This window comes from Tamandua tetradactyla, chromosome 19 (genome assembly GCF_023851605.1).
Source record: "Tamandua tetradactyla isolate mTamTet1 chromosome 19, mTamTet1.pri, whole genome shotgun sequence".
Classification (NCBI taxonomy): domain Eukaryota; kingdom Metazoa; phylum Chordata; class Mammalia; order Pilosa; family Myrmecophagidae; genus Tamandua; species Tamandua tetradactyla.
The window spans coordinates 7,204,829-7,224,828 of record NC_135345.1 but is presented as its reverse complement, the minus strand read 5'-3'; the positions used below and the strand labels follow the sequence as shown (position 1 = coordinate 7,224,828).

Sequence of the window (20,000 nt, the reverse complement as noted above, 5' to 3'; positions counted from 1 at the left end):
AATTAATTCTGGTTCTATTTCAGGCACAGGGAAAATCAATATCTCCCAAATGAAATGCGTCAGCATTAAGTAGGAGGAGATGTGTTTTATTGCCTTGGGAGAGCATGACAAAAAACTTTGACTTCTTCAAGGGAGCAGACGGAATCCAATACATTTGTCTTTAGAAAGAACCTAGGTTAGTGGGCCCTGTAGCTTTCACAAAGTTAATCTCTCTTTAATTTGCAAACAGGTTTTTTCATGATTTGACGGTCATGAACAACACCAAAAAAAAAATTGCTCCGAGTATCCCTCACCAATACTGTGGAAAGGCAGATTCCAAGGTAGAAGAATTAATTAACAATGTGCCTTCTGGCAGAAAATTGGGATTTCCAGAGGCTGGAAGAAAATGTAAATCACTCCTGTGCTATTTGGAAGTGGCCAGAATGCAATATACCAGAAATGGGATGGCTCTTTAAAAGGGGGATTTAATAAGTTATAAGTTTACAGTTCTAAGGCAATGAAGATGCCCAAATTAAGGCACCCACAAGAGGCTACCTTCATTCAAGAAAGGCTGATGAGTCAGGAATACACTGTCAGCTGGGAAGGCACGTGGCTGGCATCTGCTGGTCCTTTGCTCCCGGGCTCCACTGCTTTCAGCCTCTGCTCCTGTGGGGGCTCCTCACTTTGTTTCTCCAGGGCTGGCTTTCATCTCTTGACTTCCCTTGGCTCTCTCCAGGTTCTGGCTTGCCTAACATCTCATGGCGATGTCTGCTGGGCTCCAAGAATCTCCAAACATCCGTGTCTCCGTTTACCAACTGTTAGCATCTGTGTCAGTTCTGCTATGAAGTTTCTTCCAGCTTTGCAACTTCTGTCATTTCTCTTGTTTCTGTCATTTCTGACTCTCCCCAAAATGGTTCCTCTTTTAAGGGATTTCAGTAAATTAATCAAGACCTAACTGGAATGGGTGGAGTCACATCTCCATCTAATCAAAGGTTAATACCCACAATGGGGCACCTCACATCTTGGAGAAAATCTAATCAAAAGAGTCCAACCCACAGTATTGAACCGGGATTAAAGGAAACAGTTACTCCCATAAGATTGGATCAGGATTAAAACATGACTTTTCTGGGGTACATAATACTTTCAGCCCAGCACGTTCCAACCTCTGGACCCCAAAAAGACATGTTTTTTCCATATGCGAAGTACATTCACTCCATTATAATATCACAAAAGCCTTGAAACACTTCAGTAACAATAAAAATATAATACAAGCTTAAAACTAGTACAAAATCTCATTGAAGTCAGCTACAGGCATTGGCTATTCTAAGGCAAAGTTTTTCTTCTGGCTCTGTATCTGTAAAACTCAGAACAAGTTTTCTGCTGCCAATATACAAATGAGGGACAGTCATAAGGATACACATTCCCACTTCTATAGGGAGAAATTGGAAGGAACACAGAGGTCACTGGACCCAAGCAGTTTTGAAAACCTGCAGGACAAACACCATTAGATATCAAAGTCTGAGAGTCACTTATCCTCAGGACCTCAGAAAGTGGCAGTCCCACCCTTTCCAAGGGCCTGTGTAGTGTGTCCTTGCAAACGCTGGCGTGGACTTTGCAACCTTGGGGAATGTTAAGACCACCTTCTTCTTGGCTCCACTCTCTCCAAGCCTTGGGGCTGCACCCAGTTTCTCTGCCATCTCCAGGGCACAGGCTCCACCCCTCCAGAACAGTGGATGGAATCCAAGCCCCTTCCCCCAATCCCCAGCTTATTAGCACTCCACCCTCTCCGAGGCCTGAGGTGGCACAACCCTTCCTGAGCAATAAAACAGAAGGCCTGCCCTCTGCTTCTGGGGCAAACTCCCCCTTTCCATGTATATGGGTCAGTCCACTCTCCTGGCCCAGTGTTTCCTGGCTCCAGACCTTAGCTTCTGTGGTTCTGTCTCTGAAGTTATTTTTCCTTCAATTTTCCCTTTTTTCTCCATTTTTGTCCAGACTGGCAGTGGTACCATTTACACAGATCCCATATTACTCTTGTTGGCTTTCTCTGTAGTAGGTGAGGATCATGCCCATCAGACAAAAGGAGTTTCCACAAATCCTTCCTGGATGACTCCATGTCCAGTCCTGGCTTTTTCTGAAATGGCTGAGTGCTTCCATGTTTACTTAAATCTTCACATGGGGCATTATTCTCTGGAGTCTCACTTTACAGAAGCCCTGAGTTTTTCAGATCATTAATTTTTGGCTTCTTTATACCCAAGAGTTCGGTTCTCAGCTTATCTCTTTCTTGTCACATTCTGGGGTACATAATACGTTCAAACCAATACAATTCCTGAGGGATGGCAGAGCTTACTGCCACCATAAAAGACTTGAGGGATGCAGGGGTGGTGATTCTACCACATCCCCATTTGACTTTCCTGTTTGGCCTTGGCAGAAAACAGATGGGTCTTGGAGGATGACAATGGATTATCGTAAACTTAACCAGCTGCTGTTCCAGATGTGGTATCATTGTGTGAGCAAATCAACACATCTCCTGGTTTGCAGCTATTGATCTGACAGGTGCTTTTTTCTCAATTGCTATTTGTAGAGACCAGAAGAACCAGTTTGCTTTCAGCTGGCAAAGCCAGCAGTTCATTTTCACTGTCCTACCTCAGGGGTTTATCAGCTCTCCAGCCCCATGCCATAAGCTTGTCCACAGGGACCTTGATTGTCTCTCCCTCCCACAAGACAGCACGTTGGTTCATTATATTAGTGATATCATGTTGATTGGACCTAGTGAATAAGATGTATCAACTATTCTAGACTTATTGATAAGGCATTTGCTTGTCAAAGAATGGAAAATAAATCCAACAAAAAATACAGGGGCCTTCTACTTCAGTAAAATTGCTAGGTGTCCAGTGGTATAAGGATATCCTACTATGGTGAATGATAAGCTGTTGCATCTGGCCCTTCCTATGACCAAAAAAGAAGCACAACACCTAGTGGCCATTTTGGATTTTAGAGACAATGTATTCCTCATTTGGGTGTGCCATTCCAGGACATTTACCGAGTGACCTGTAAAGCTGGCAGTTGGGGACCAGCAAACGATGGGGCTCTGCAATAAAACCAGGCTGCTGTACAAGCTGCTCTGCCACTTGGATCAAATGATCCAGCAGATCCAATGGTGCTGGAAATGTCAGTGGCAAATAGAGATGCTGTCTGGAGCCTTTGGCAGGCCCCTATAGGAGAATCACAAAGCAGACCCTTAGGGTTTTGAATAAAGCCTCACCATCTGATGCAGATAACTACTCTCCTTTTGAGAAACAGGTCCTGACCTGCTTCTGGGCCTTGGGAGAAGCATGGTTAACCATGAGCCACCAAGTCACCATGAGACCTGAGTTTCCTATTATGAGCTGGGTGTTGTCTGACCCAGCAAGCCATGGCACAGCAGCACTGCCTCATAAAATGGAAATGGTATATATAAGATAGGGCTCAAGCAGGTCCTGAAGACACAAGTAAGTTACATGAACAAATGGCCCAAACGCCCATGGCCCCCACTCCTGCCACATGACCTTCTCTTTCCCAGCCCACCCCTATGGCCTCTTGGGGAGTTCCTTACAATCAGTTGCCTGAGGAAGAGAAAACTCGGGCCTGGTTTATGGATGGTTCTGCGCAATATGCAGGCGCCACCTGTAAGTGGACAGTTGCAGCCCTACAGCCCCATTTCTGGGATATTCCTGAAGGACTGTGGTGAGGGGAAATCCTCTCAGTGGGCAGAACTTTGGGCAGTACATCTGGTTGTTCATTTTTTTTGGAAGGAGAACTGGCCTGAGGGACGTTTGTAATCTAACTCATGGGCTGTCACCAATGGTTTGACTGATGTTCAGGAACTTGAAACGAATATGATTGGAAAATTGGTGAAAAAGAGGTCTGGGAGAGAGATGAATAGAACTTTTTAAGTGGGCAAAAAATATGAAGATATTTGTGTTCCATGTTAATGTTCACCAGAGGGTGACTTCAGCAGAAGAAACTTTAATAATCAAGTGGATAAGATGACCCATTATGTGAACACCGGTCAGCCTCTTTCCTCAACCCATTGGGTTCATGAAACAATGTGGTCGTGGTGGTAGGGATGGAGGTTATGCATGGGCTCAGCAGCATGGACTTCCACTCACCGAGGTCAACCTGGGTACAGCCACTGCTGAGTGACCAATCTGCCAGCAGCAGAGACCCACACTCAGTCCCTAATATGGCACCATTCCCTGAGGTGAGCAGCCTGCTACCTGGTGATTGCATTGGACCACTTCTATCATGGAAGGGGCAATGATTTGTTCTATATGGAATAGATAAATGCTTCTGATATGGGTTTGCCTTCCCTGCACCTTAGGCTTCTGCTGAAACTTCTGTCTGAGGATGGATGGAATACCTCATTCACCATCATGGTATTCCACACAGCATTGCTTCTGATGTGCGGGAATGGGCCCATGCCTATGGCATTCTCTGATCTTACTGTGTTCCCCATCGTCCTGCAGCAGCTGGACTGACCGAGTAGTGGAACGGCCTTTTGAAGACTCAACTACAATGCTACGTAGGTGACAGTACCTTGTAGGGTTGGATCAGTCTTCTCCATCAGGCTCAATATGCTCTAAATGAGTGTTCACTCTGTGGTGTGCTGTTTCTCCCATATCATGAGTCCAGGAATCAAGAGGTGGAAATAGGAGTTGCACTACTCACTATTATTCCTGGTCATCCACTAGGAAAATTTTGCTTCCTGCCCCTGCAACCTTAATCTCTGCTGGTCTCCAGGTCCAAAAGGAGGTGTGCTTCCCCCAGGAGACATAATGATTCCAAAGACTACTGCTTGACAACTTTGAGCTCCTCACACTTCTGAATCAACAGGCATAGAAGGGGATTACTGTACTGGCTAGAATGATTGATCCTATCTATGGGAAAAAGGACTGCAACTACACCCTGGAGGTAAAGGAGCATTTTCCTGGAATACAGGAGATCCCTTAGGACATCTCTTAGTACCACCATGCCCTGTGATTAAAGTCAATGGAAGCTACAACATCCCAATCCAGGCAGGACTACCAATGGCTCAGAAACTTCAGGAGGAAAGGCTTGGTTCACTCCACCAGGCAAAGAACCATGGCCAATTGAGGTGCTTGCTGAGGTTAAAGAGAATATGGAATGGGTGGTGGGAGAAAGTCATTATAAATACAAACTACAACTGTGTGAGCAGTTTTAGAGGTGACTCTGATGGTTGTGGATATTTCTTCTTTGTTTTGTTATGAGTACATTGGTATATGTACTAAAGCAAATATGTTTGTTTTCTTCCCTATCTTATCCCCTTAAACTATAACATCAGTTGCGTTAGATTCATGCCATATTTTTTTAAGTTTTGGATATCAAGTTTTAGAGTGAGTATTATCCAGGGACTTGCACCCTATTCTGGGGAGAGTCAGTGTGTTTCCAGCTGTACACAAAACATCCCAGTGTAATCTTAGCAGAAGATTAAAAAATATTTACAAAGTCCCCTTTGTAAATGTGGAAATATTAAACGTCCCCAGTAGGGAAGACCTGATAATTCTCTCAAGCATTGAGGACTGCCAATTTGATGGGCCAGGCCCTCAATCTTGGGGCTGGCCCTTAAGAAACTTATTCCTGCAGAGGAGTTGCTAAGCCTACTTAGGATTATGCCTAAGAGTTACCCCCAGAGAACTTCCTTTGTTGCTCAGATGCGACCTCGTTCTCTAAGCCAACTGGGCAGGTGAACTCACAGCCCTCCCCCACTATGTGGGACATGACTCCCAGGGGCGAAAATCTCCCTGGCAACTTGGGAGTGAGAAAGCCTTCTTGACCAAAAGGGGCAAGAGAAATGAACAAAATAAAGTTTCAGTGGCTGAGAGATTTCAAATAGAGTTGAGAGGTCATTCTAGAGGTGAGTCTTCTGGGGTATATAGATTATCCTTTTCAGTTTTTGGTGGATTGGAGTAGCTAGAGGGAAATACCTGAAACTGTTGAACTGTAATTCAGTAACTTGATTCTTTTTGTTTTGCTTTTAGTATTTTTTATTGACAAATCTTCACACACATACTGTCCATACATGGTATATAATCAGTGGCTCCCAGTATCATCATATAGTTGTGTATTCATCACCATGATCATTTTTTAGAACATTTGCATCACTCCAGAGAAAGAAATAAAAAAAAAAAAAGAAGAAAAACATGTACATCCCACACTCCTTACCACTCCCTCTCATTGACCACTGGTATTTCCGTCTACCCAATTTATTTTACCCCCTCTTCTGCCCTATTATTTATTTAATTTTACCCATATTTTTTTACTCATCTGCCTATGCCCTGGATAAAAGGAGCATCAATGCAGGGTTTTCAGATTCACACAGTTACATTGTAAAAGTTATATCCTTATATAACTGTCTTCAAGAATCAGTGCTACTGGAACACAGCTCTACGGTTTCAGGTAGTTGTCTCCAGCCACTCCAACACACCATAAACTAAGGAGGGATATCTATATAATGCATAAGAATAATTTCCAGGCTAACCGCTCGACTCTATTTGAAATCTCTCAGCCACTAAAACTTTATTTTGTCTCATTTCTCTCTTCCCTTTTTTGGTCAAGAAGGCTTACTCGATCCCTCGATGTTCAGTCCTGGCTTACCCCAGGAGTTCTGTTCCACGTTGCCAGGGAAAGTTACACCCTTGGGAGTCATGTCCCAAGTGGGGGGGAGGGCAGTGAATTCACCTGTCAAGTTGACTTAGAGAGGCCACCTCTGAGCAACAAAAGAGGTTCTCTGGGGGTGATTCTAAGGCATTTTAGTAGGTTTAGCCTATCCTTTGTACAGTAGCCTTGATTCTTGAACACAATGGAATAACTGTAGAGTCTTTAAGGTCTGTCCTTGTGATTGTGAAAAACTTGTGATGGACACCCCCCCTTTATCCAATGTAAGGATAGATAAGTAAGAAAAAAAAAGACTAAAATAAATAAACAATGAGGGGATAGGAGATTGTGATGTTTTGGGTTTTCTTTTTGCTTTCATTTTTATTTTTATTTTCTTTTAAAAAATGTATAGAGCTCCTATTTGGAATGAGGAAAATGTTTTGGTAATGGATGGTGGAGATATTAGCATGACATTATTAACATAATTAACAGCACTGAAATATATATCTGAATGTGATTAAAAGGGGAAATGTTATATTGTATATACGGTAATAGGATAAAAGAATTTTAGAAAATATATCAAACATTTTTGCATTATACAAACAGTGAACCCTAAGTTAAACCATGGACTATAGTTAATAGTACAATTATAAATATGTGTTTTCACCAATTGTAACAAATGTACCACACCAATGTAAGCTGTTAATTATAGGGTAGTTTATGGGAGTCCTGTATTTTATGTGTGATTTTTTTCTGTAAACCCACAATTTCTCTAACAAAAATTTTGTTAAATATGAATACTATTGTTTTTATTTAGATATTAAGTATGGTTAAAGAGATGTGTATGGCTGCCAAGTTGACAAGGGGTGGACTGTAATGGTCATGTCCATGTGCAACTTGGCCAGGTGATGTGTCCAGTTGTTTGGTCAAGCAAGCACTGGCCTGATTGTATATGTGTTTGCTATAGTTTTCGTTAGATTATGAAGTTCTCTTCCATTCCTTATTTGCTGAGAACATTTCTCATGCAGGTTTATTGAACTTGGTAAAATGCTTTTTTTCTTTATCTACTGAGGTAATAATAAGTAACCTTTTAGCATTATAAGGTACCCCTTTATTTCTAGTGATGCTCTTTTTTCTCCTACACTCTATATTATCTGCTATTAAAGGAACCCAAAGCAGCTCTATGTGTTCTAGGTGTTGGCTGTACACCATTCATTCATTCATTCATTTGTAGTTTTAAAAAAAGACATGTATTCCAGTAGCATCATTATTAAGAGTTTGGCTACAGGAGCCTGATTGCCAGAGACCCTTTATAAACTTATGTAACTTATGAAACCTTGCTTTTACCTTTACAGATGAAGCCTCAGATTCCTAATCTCTAAATGCCTTTCATCATTTTTGAAAATTCCTTACCGGTTCTTTTTATCAAATATTGATCCTGCCAAGACTCTCTCTTTTCTCCTTCTAAGACTTCAGTTCAACATTTTAGACCTTCTTATTTGATCTTCTGTGCCTTTGTTTACTTTTCTCTGTTTCCCATCCTTCGGTCTCTCATGCTTTGCTCTGATCTACCTCCCAGAACACTAATTCTCTCCTTAGTTCCATCTAAACTGAAATTTGTCCATTGCATTAATTTCAGACAATATTTTTTAATTTTAAAATTTCAAGTTGGTTATTTTTCAGCTCTATAACGTTGCATTTTATAGTTTCCAGTTCAATGTTGAAGCATTTAAGATTGGCTTTTAACTTCAGGAGCACAGTGAATATAGATATTTTAAAATCTGTATCTTCTGATTGCACTCTCTGGAGTGCCTGAGGCTTTCTTTCTGTTATCTGTTGTCATGTTGTCTTGTCACTTCATGAGCCTGTTTAGTTTTAATTGTGTACTGTACTCTGAATTTTCACGTTTATTTGTAGAAATATTTTCAGGACTCTTGTGATCCAGGGTCGCCCTTAATTCAAAATCAAAGCTTGAAATATCCTGGGGAACTCAGAAGACGTGACTCCAGGCTGCAGTCTCTATAAACCAGTCTGAGCTGGTTTCCTTCCATGTCACTCATTTCTGCAGTGCAGCATTTTGGGCCCACTACTCAAGCATGGGTTGGTTTACCAGGGTCCAAACCCATAGTATGTAATCATCTCCACCTTCTGTCCTCCTCACCTCTTCAGGCTGTCAGAGTGTTGCTTAGCTATTCAGCCATCTCCTGGGGATTGACCCACAACACCCCAGGTGGAAGCAGCCCCAAGGCTTGCTGTGACTCTCTATATGTGTCTTCTCCAAGACCTTGGCCCGAAATTCTTCACTATCTTGTTCACTCTTTGGGGTCTTTTATGAAGATCTTGAAAAAGAATTTATGCCCAGCTTTTTTTCATTTGTCTACCGTAGCAGGATTGGTTCAAATTGCCTAGTCTGCCATTTCCAGAAGCGAGGTCTCTGAAAATCTTTCAGAGCTTCAGTTCCCTTAGATGCCCTGAAATGTCACTTTATTCTGAACAAAGTCCAACTTCATTGTGGGCTTCTTAGAGTGTGCCATTGGTTTGTGTTAATTAACATTAGTTGGGATTACATTCAGCTTACACTCATTGAGCAAACCAATTAGGACCTCAGCACAGCGTGCTAGGTGCAGAAGGCAGGTTTATTTTTCTTTGGAAAACCAATTATGCCTGAAGCATACCAGTTAGTGCATGAGCCCGATGTCCGAGAGCCTGAGCCCACAAACTGTGTGGCCTTATTCAACTTAGTCATCTCTTCTGGCCTCATTTTCATCATCTGTAAAATGGGCATGATTACAATAGGACATCTTCACTGTGTTGTTAGAAGGGTTGCATGAGATTATGCAGGGACAGTGTTTATGGCACTGTCAGGCACCTGGTAAGATTTCACAATTGTTAACAATTATCATTTCCCTACTGTTTGCCAGATGTTCTGCCAGGCATTGCAGATGCAGAGGGAGTAATATAAGACTTTATTCTTAAGAAACCTCATGGACTCGTCTGTGAGAAAGACAGCCCAGCAAGTGATGGGCACAGAGGGTAGTAAGTGCTAGGAGAGCAGCAAAGGAAGGACTCCAGTGCCAGGGGTCCCCAAGACCACCCCTAGTTTCTTATAGGAAGACACACAGGACTCAACTTATGGTTACAACTATGGCAAAGATTAATTACTTCCAGCAGACACAGCAGAATCATCAAAGGGAAAAAGGTACATAGAGTGAGGCTGAGGAAAAACCAGCCACAAGATTCCAGAATCCTTTCCCCGTGGAGTCCCACAAGTTGCAACCACACATGTGTAATGCTACCAGGGGAGCTCCTTAGAGACACAGCACCCATGGTTTTCCCCAAGAGTCAGTCATGCTGGCCTCCTCTGCCTAGCATGCACCAAAATTCCAGACCCCCAGAAGGAAAGCGTATTGCACCTAGCCAAGCCTGGTGGTCAGGAGGCCTCCTTAGAAGACCCTGAGCATGGTTTTGGTACATGGGTGAAGTTCCTAGATGGAGAAGGGACATCAGGCACCCAAGACCACTTCAGGGCAAGGTACCTTCAGGGACCGCAGTCAGGTGCTTGGTTGGGGAGGATGGGAGATGTAGCTGAGGACCTGAGTGCCACACAGCCTCTGCTCCTGGGGTGCTGTGCTCCAGTGGGGGTGCGGATAACTTGTGGTGTGGCTGCCCAGGTGGGGTTGAGCAAAGAGCTGTGGGAGCCCAGGGTCTGGAATGCCCTTGTCAGTGTCAGAGGCACAGAGAAGCCTTCACAGAGAGAGGGTCATCAGGAAGGGTTTTGTGGGGTGAGGAGGTGTCCATTCAGGTATGAAAGTGCCTGGAAGTGGGGTGAAGGGGGTTTGCTAGAAACAGCATCTGTATAGTGAAGCCTGCAAGGTGATGCCTTTTGTGTAAGTTAGCACACACACCAAGGGCCACGTTTATGGGCCTAATCTAGAGTGAAAGTATAGAAATGCTAAACTGAAGAGAAACTGCATTCATGGGGATGGTTGTCTCTGGGAAGGTGGAGGGAAGGAGGGGAAGAGCACTGCAGGGGAGCATCACAGACTCCAACTTTACCCGTCGGGTATAGTATTTTTAATTTAAAGAAAGAGCTAAGCAGTGGATTCGCGAGTGCTGATTATATTATTATCTATAGTGGTTTTCTTTCTTCACAAGTTGAAGAAGTGATTTTTTATAAGAAGACTGCATCGGGGGGTGCGTGGGTGGTTCAATAGAATGTTCACCTGCCTGGCAGGGGACCCAGGTTCGATTGTGGCCTGTGCACCCCCCCCCCAAAAAAAAGATAAAGAGACTACGCATCAGAATGGGTTGGGGGGAGATGGCGGTGAAGGAAAACAGGATGGTGGGAAAGAGCCAAGGCAGCCGGGGCCATGTTCTGAAACACCCTGACACCCTGCTAGGGAATTTTGATTGTGATGAGAACTATAGTAGGGGCAGAGAAGATCATCATAAGCTCTGTGCTTCCTGCCAAGAACTGGCCTCAGTGGGGAGGGTAGAGGGGAGGGCGGAAAAGAAGGTGGGAGGAGGGGGAGGGGAGGGCAGAGGGGAGGGCGGAAAAGAAGGTGGGAGGAGGGGGAGGGGAGGGCGGAGGGGAGGGTGGAAAAGAAGGTGGGGGAGGGGGAGGGGAGGGCGGAGGGGAGGGCGGAAAAGAAGGTGGGAGAGGGGGAGGGGAGGCAGAGGCCAGTGGGGGTGTGAGAATGAGCTAGAGGCTGGATGGGAGGGGAGGCCCTGCTGGAGTTTGGAGGAGGTGCTGGGTCAGGAGGGCAGAAGGGGAGTTTGATTGGGTCAGGGATGGGGGGGACAGGGCTCGGAGGCAGGGGGCAGTTCCCAAGGTGGGAGGGGGTGCAGCTCCCAGGGCTTGGCCTTCCTTTTGGTCAAGGCTGTGTCTTGTGCTGCATGTGCCCATGCCTGCATGGGGAGAGGGGACGGAAGCCCTGGGCCGTGCGGTGTGAGCACATGACTCATGACTCTGCCGTGTGCCTCTTGGCCCCAGGACTTGTACCAGAGCACCATGGGAACCTTCCAGAAGTTTGTGGACGACCTGTTCCTTCAGACCCTCTCGGGTGTGACGGGGCTGCCCCTGGCAGAGTGTGAGCACGTGGGACGGGAGGCCCAGGAGAACGCCGCCCGGCAGCTGGGGGCATCAGACCGCTTCCGGAAACAGCAGTGGAAGCTCTTCCAAGATCTCCTGGAGCAGGAGAAGCAGGTGGGGCCTTCTATAAAGCCGCAGGACCTGGGGTCGGCGTGTTTGGTACTTAGCATCATGAGAGATTTTGTTTATGGAGCATCTGCTCATGCCTGTTGTGCCTGTTCTAGGTTCTTTGCAAATATTACTGTTGCCAACTTCAGCCGGCCGAGGGGCATGGCTACCAGAGCAGCAGCCTCTACCTCTCCTCCCAGGCAGGAGGCCGGTTGGTGATTAAATTCCTTGATTAAGAAACAGCAGCAAAAAGGAAGGAAGGGAGGGAGGGAGGAGCAGCAAAGCCCATTATTTAGAATGATGGAAACAAAGAGGGGACAAAAGAAAGTGGCTCCCAGGGAAAGGGTTTGGTGGGGAGAGGGTGCGAGGCTGTTGTGCCTTAAAAACACACTCCCCCTCTCCGGCCCCCTTGCAGTCCCCTAGCTCAGCAGGCCTAGTCCTGCCTCATTTCGACCCTGTTTTAGCTGTTTGCTCTCATGTTATTTTCCCGACAAGGCTACTCTGGCCATGCTTCTTAAAACTGGAACGCCTGCCTCACCCCCAGCACGTCTGCTTGCTCTCGCCCTGCTCTCTTCTTTTCCAAGCACTTGGCACCTTCCCTCACACTGTGTGCTCCATTTTCTTATTTATTATGTTTGTTGTTTATTGACTGTCTCCTCTCACTGGAATAGAAGCCCCACGAGTGCAGGGATTTTTGTCAGTTTTGTGCGCTGGCGTATTCCAGTGCCTAGAACAAGGCCTTGGAAGATGACATGAGCACAGTAAGTATTTATTGACTGAATTGGTGAATGGGTGCCCTTGGGCAGATCACAGCCTCTCTGTGCCTCTGTCTCCACATCTGTAGGATGGGGGAAGTTATTATCCCCACCTAACCCCTCCTAAATTCTAGATTAGTCTTGGCTTTTGTTATGATTGTTATTCCTACTAATGCAGGAAAATTTCAGGCTCCTCCTTATTAGAAAGACAAGGAAGTCGAGACGGATCAGGTAGGAAAGCAGTTTGCCCAAGGTTGCATGACAGATTGAAGCAGAACAAGGACTTAACCTCAGCTTCTTGATTCAAAACTTCACCTGCCTTTCTCCCCAGTGTAGAAGCAAAGTGCTGAATTGCTTGTGCAGAGGGAATGTGGTGCTGCAGAGCTTATAGCAGTTTTGGGATCTGCTTTTAAGTGCTTTTAACCTCCTGGAGCCACAGTTGCATGTTTTATCTTCTTCATGGGTCCATGCTTTATACGTTCTCTCTTCTTTATAGGTTGCCATGAGTGTTAACAATCGAGTCATACACACATTTACCGATGAGTATTGCAAGAAAAGAAAGCATGCAATAAATAAAATATTGCACAAATCCTTTATCATATACTGTGCATTGTGTAATTCTCCATGTGCACATACCCATGTCTGCATAGGATTACATTTACTACTAACCTGGTTAATATATATATTAAACCATAATAAGAATGAAACACAATCTTTGTGACCAGGACAATTTTGATTATGTCCAATGTTTGCCTTACATTTTAGCACCCACCCCCAACCACCATAAAACCTATAGCGTGTACTCGACATATAGTTGCTGTTAGATGCCTTTCCCTTTCTGCCCTTAGTGAATGAAAGTTTGAAACAGAAAGTTTAACTTGTCCATGGACACAAGTGAGCCACTGCTAGCTGCCAGGGTCAGACACATAGCCTGCTAAGCAGCTTGCTGTGTCTGAATTTAAACTGAAGTCCTGCCTGCAGGGCTTGTGTCCTGGCCTCTGGGTTTTATCCATACTCCACAAACAGAAGCACTATCTCCAGGCTGCCGGAGGGAAAGCCTCTGACAGCTCAGGGAAACAGAACTCTTACCTTTTGACCAGGTCTGTAATTGTGACAGGTCTGTCTAGCTGAGGTAGGCTCATGCTTCTCCCAGGGAAGTGAGATCATTGTAGAGAAGCACAGTAGGACGGGAGGAGAGTTGCGCTTTGGAGACAGACAGGCTTAGAGTTGAGTCTCTGCTCCACCCTTTATTAGCTGTACAGTCTTAGACATCACAGAATTTCACATAAAGCCACACTAAAGATTAGCTCACATCCAAAATTACAAAACATGCAAGGAAACAATCCTCCTAATAGTGAGCAGATGCAATGCGGGAAGTTCAGATGAAGGCACAATTAAAAAGAGCTTATAAAATAAGTAGGTTTGAAACTATTTTAAAATAAGAGAGAAGGCAGTAATGACCCTAAGAAGAAGATAATATAAAGAAAGGCAAGATAAGTTAAAGGCCGTACACTTTTAGAAATGATGACTATATCCATAAAAACTGAATATAGTCTAAGTTAAGCAGCTGATTAAAAATATGGCCAAAGAAATAATACTTAAGCTAGAAGAAAAGATGAGAAAATGATCCAGAAAACACAGCAGTGAGAGCTAAAGAGATAGAAAATGTGAAAGAATGTTAAAATCAATGCAGAAAAGACTTAGAAAGTCTTAAAGGAATTTTCTTGAAGACTCAGGAGTGATAGAGACAACCGAGGGGAGGTAAAATACTCAAAGTGACAATGCATAGGAAGTTTTCAGAACTGATGACACATGAATCCTAAAATAAAGGAAATACTGATTAACTTTAGGCTTTGTTAACTTAGAGACACATGTAATGGGAGACTAGGGTGGCCCTAGGCATGGTGCTAGCTGAAAAGGGAGGCGTTTGTGTTATGGTCAGGGGTAATTGTCATACATTTATCCCCAATAACACAGCCCCAGATGGAACTGTCACCAAAGCTTCATGGCCTTATCTGAAGAATTGGCAGAAAATTGAGGCATTGATAACCCCCTCATGGATGGTTAGAAACTGGTTTGGGAAATGGAAAGGGGTATCACTGTCCGTGTTCATTTCCTTTATCATCATAACTGGGATACTCACAGCAGCAGGTGTTACCCCATGTGCCCAGGGGCTGGCTCAGAGACTCACTGAAGCTGCCCTAACCAAGCAAATGCCTGTTCAGTACAGGCCAAACAATTTGTACCCCTTAAAGAGGAAGGTCCCTATGATGAGGAGTGTGAAAAAGCTCTTATCAAATTTGGAGAAACCTTGAATGTGAAAATTAAGAGCTCAGAAAGAAAGAGGGGGAGTTTGTAAGAATAAATTTAAACTTAGCTTTCACACAAGATGGCGCAGGATGAGTGAAACGGAACTTGCTCAACAAAGGGCTGCCAAACAGCTCAGGCTGGTCTTGCAGGCAGGGGAAGGGGAGGGCCTATGACTCAAGCCTAGAATTGGTGCCCAGTCCTTACATAAGTCAAAACCAGTTTAAATGAGCAATGGCCAGGGTCACTGAAATGTAAAGCGTCATCAAAATCGGGAACCTTTGGCAGGAAATTTGAATTAGTTAGATTATCCAGATAGCCTGTAACTTCTGGAGCATCCAATCAGTGGAGAAATAGTGGGGAGCGGGGGGGCCCTGCGTGCTAAGCTTAGGGTGTAACACCAGTGCAACTCTGTTACTTGGTGCACCAGCCATCATTTTTTCAGTTGAGTTCCCATTCCTGCAAGATTGTAAAGAAATTCTTTTTTTCTCCACACACAAAAAAGAAATGCATGTTAATATTTTTAAACCACTACAAGAATAGGAACTGAATATGTAACTTTCAAAACTGTAGGGGAGAACAAAATGAATACATGGAAAAAATGATATTGACCAAAAGAATACTGATTATTTGAAAAACAAGGGGTTGAAAAAACAGGGCAGAACCAAAATACTAGTGAGCAATATCGTAGAACGTGGAGAGAACACTGGAATTGTATTTTTCATTCTATTCTGGAGGAGGCTAGAATAATTAATAAACTTTATACTTGTAAATCAAGCATACAAGTTAAAAAACAGTAATCCCTTGGGAAAGAAAAAGGCAGCCCTCACATACAGAAGCCCAGCTGGGCTCTGATGTTCTGTTGAACCCAAACAATTCTACAAAACATCAACATCATACAAGACCACTCTTTGACCATGATAGACCAAGGTAAAAATGAGAACTCCATAATAAAGCCCAAACAGATAAACGCAAACATCGTCCAAACTGCAAAAGTGACCAGACACCCCCCTCTCATGGCTGCTTCTGTACCATTCACAACTCTAGCCTCCCCCCTCTCTCCTTCTAGATATGGTTTATTGAGATACACAATTAAAAAATTACTCCCACATCTAATACCATCCAGCCTAGAGCAAAACCCCACTTCCTTAAACCATCTGCGAAAGTCACCTAACAATACAAACCCAAATCCTATAATAAAACCTTTCTAACAGGACCCTCCCCAAATGTGGGCTCTCCTTCATTGCAACAAATAAAAAACCCAACTTGTTCAGCCAAAGATCTCCAAGGCCACTGATACTTAACATTGTAGTGGAAGTTCTCGCCAGAGCAGTTAGACAAGAAAAAAAGGCATCCAAATTGGAAAGGAAGAAGTAAAACTATTTGCAGATGGCATGACCCTATATCTAGATAGTCTCGAAAAGGTCTATAACACAGCTACTGAGCTAATAAACTAATCTAGCAAAGTGGCAGGGTACAAGATTGTTTTGGTTTGCTAATGCTGCCAGAATGCAATATATCAGTAATGGATTGGCTTTTACAAAGGGGATTTATTTGGTTACAATTTTGTAGTTCTAAGGCCATAAAAATGTCCAGATTAAGACATAAACAAGAAGATACCTTCACTCAAGAAAGGCCAATCACCTCTCGGGTCTCTCTTGGCTGGGAAGGCACACAGGTGGCATCTCCTGGTCCTTTGCTCCCAGGTTGCATCGTTTTCAGCTCCTGATCCCAGTGGCTTTCTGTGTCAGCTCTCCAAGCATCTCAAAATGTCTGTGTCTAGACGTCTGGTCTTTGCACTTTTTTGGTTCTGAATACTTTCACTTTCTGTGAGCTCTGTTAAGGACTCCAGTAGACTAACTGAGGCCCATCTTGAATGGGTGGAACCACATCACCACAGAAATAGTCTAATCAAAACTTCTAACCCACAACTGGGTGGGTCATATCTCCATGGAAACAACCTAATCAAAAGGACCTACTCAAACAATAAGTCTGCCCCAAGATTGGATTAGGATTCAAAGAACATGGCTTTTCTGGGGTACATAACAGTTGCAAACCAGTACAAAGATCAAACACAAAAATCAGTAGCATTTCTATACAGTAGTAATGAGCAATCTGAGGAGGAAAGCAAAGAGAAAGTTCCATTTACAATAGTAATTAAAAGAATCAAATATCTAAAATTTAACCAAGGATATAAAGGACTTATACACAGAAAATTATAAAACTTTGCTAAAAGAAATTAAAGAAGACCTAAATAAATGGAAGGGCATTCTATGTTCATGGATTGGAAGACTAAATATTGTTAAGATGCCAATTCTACCCAAAATGATTCACAGATTCAATACCATCCCAGTAAAATTGCAACAGTCTTCTTTACAAAAATGGAAAAGCCAATTATGAAGTTTATTTGAAAGGTTAAGGATCCCCAAATAGCCGAAAACATCTTGCAAAAGAAGAACAGAGTGAAGGGCTCATACTTCCTGCCTTTAAAGCACATCACAAAGCTACGGTGGTCAAAACAGCATAGTATTGGCACAAAGGTAGACATATTGACCAATGGAATTGAATTGAAGGTTCAGAAATAGACTCACATCTATAGCCAATTGATTTTTTTTATTTTTATTGATAAAACCAAACAACATTCAAATACAAACATTCTTAACATATGAACATTCCATACTTGGTATGCAATCAGTGGCTCACAATATCATCACATAGTTGTATATGCATCACCATGACCATTTCTTGGGACATTTGCATCACTCCAGAAAAAGAAATAAAAAGAACAAAGAAGAAACTCACACATACCACACCCCATACCCCTCCCTCTCATTGACCACTAGTATTCCCTTCTACCCAATTTATTTTAACATTTGTTCCTCCTATTATTTATTTATTTTCAATCCATATTTTTTACTCATCTGTCCATACTGTAAGATAAAGGGAGCATCAGAACAAGGTTTTCACAATCACACAGTCATATTGCGAAAGCTATATCATTATACATTCATCTTCAAGAAACATGGCTACTGGAACACAGCTCTGCAGTTTCAGGCACTTCCCTCTAGCCTCTCTGATACACCTTAAACTAAAAAGGGGTTATCTATATAATGTGTAAGAATAACCTCGAATATAAACCTCTCGACTCTGTTTGAAATCTCTCAGCCACTGACACTTTATTTTGTCTCATTTCTCTCTTCCCCCTTTCAGTCAAGAAGGTTTTCTCAATCCCTTGAAGTTGAGTCCCAGCTCATTATAGGGTTTCTGTCCCACGTTGCCAGGGAGGTTTATACCCCTGGGAGTCAGGTTCCATGTTGAGATGGGGAGGACAGTGAGTTTGCTTGCCTTGTGGGCTAAGAGATAGGCCACATCTGAGCAATAAGAGGTCCTTTGGAGGTAACTCTTAGGCCTAATTTTAAGTAGGTATATATAGCCAATTCATTTTTGACAAAGCTACCAAGTCCACTCAATTGGGAGAGAATAATCTCTTCAAAAAATGATGCTGTGAGAATTCACTAGCCATCTGCCAAAGAATGAAAGAGGACCCCTATCTCACACCATATAAAAAAATTAACTCAAAATGGATCGAAAGCCTAAATATAAGAACAAAGACTATAAAACTCCTAGAAGGAAATGTAGGGAAGCATCTTCAGGATCTTGTGTTGGGCAATGGTTTCTTGGACTTTAAACCTAGAGCACAAGCAACAAATGAAAAAATGGATAAATATTTTTATGGATATTTTATTCTGAAAATAAAAAAACTTTTGTGCATCGAGAGACTTTGTCATAAAAGTGAAAAGACAATCTACTCAATGGGAGAGACTATTTGGAAACCACATATCCAATAAGGGTTTATATCCAGTATATATAAAGAAATCTTACAACTCAACAAAAAAAGACAACCCAATAAGATTGGGCAAAGCACCTGAATAGATTTCTCCAAAGAGGATATATAATTGACTGAAAAGCACATGAAAAGATACTCAACATCACTAACTATTAGGGAAATGTAAATCAAAACCACAATGAGATATCTTTATGTACCCCCTAGAATAGCTATTATTAAAATATCAGAAAACTAAAAGTTTTCTGAGGAACCCTGGATGCCAGCAGCCTTTCTTCAGAGAAGGTATCATCCCATTGATGCCATAATTGGGGCATCTTCATGGCCTGAGACTGTAAATTTGTAAACTAATAAATCCCCATTGTAAAAGCCAACCCATTTCTGGTATATTGTATTTCAGCAGCTTTAACAAACAAACACAGGGACTTGAACATGTATTTGCACAATGATATTCATAGTGGCGTTATTAGCAATCGCCAAAAGGTGAAAGCAACCCAAGTGCCCATCAGCTGATAAATGGATAAATAAAATGTGATATGTGCATTTTATTTATATATTATTATTATTCAGCTATAGAAAGGAATCAAGTCCTGACACATGTGACAACGTGGATGAACAGTGAGGGCATTATGCTGAGTGAAATAAACCAGATACAAAAGGACAAACATCATATGATCTCACTGATATGAACTAATTATAGTAAACAAACTCCTAGCGTTAGCATCTAGACTGTAGACCACTGGGGTTAGACTGGGTTAGAGAATGTGGAGTTTATTGTTAATTTGTACAGAATTTCTATTAGGTCAATTGTAAAAGTTTGGAAATGGACGGTGGTGATGGCAGCCCATTATTGTGCATGAAAAGAAGAGCACTGAATTATATAGGTGAATGTGGTTAAAAGGGAAAACCAGGTCAAATATGTTACTAGAATCCAAATGAAACATTAAAACACAGTCCAATGAACCCTATTATAGAAGATGGACTATAGTTAGTATTACAAGTATAAGAATGTATTTTCATGACTTCTAACAAATATATGTCACTAATACAAGGTGTTGAATAGAGTGGTACATGGGAAAAATCTACCTAATGTAAACTATGGACAATAATTAATAATAATGTTTTAATAATCTTCTGTCAATTGTAACAAATATAACTATGGTTAAAAAAATTAATACAATTACAAAAAAGGGCTATCATCAATTGTAACAAATGTTTCACGCTCATGCAAGCTGTGGGTGGTCAGCTGGTTATGTGGGAA

At 42.6% G+C, this 20,000-nt stretch overlaps 1 protein-coding gene across 1 annotated transcript in view; it reads left to right on the top strand.

The window, feature by feature from the left end:
• The window catches only part of EVC (EvC ciliary complex subunit 1), a 109,626-nt gene that overhangs the window by 59,148 nt on the left and 30,478 nt on the right, over window positions 1-20,000 (top strand). The window contains exon 12 of the mRNA XM_077136363.1: window positions 11,627-11,839. Within this exon, the coding sequence (XP_076992478.1) occupies window positions 11,627-11,839 (213 nt within the window). The remainder of the gene's footprint in view (window positions 1-11,626; window positions 11,840-20,000) is intronic.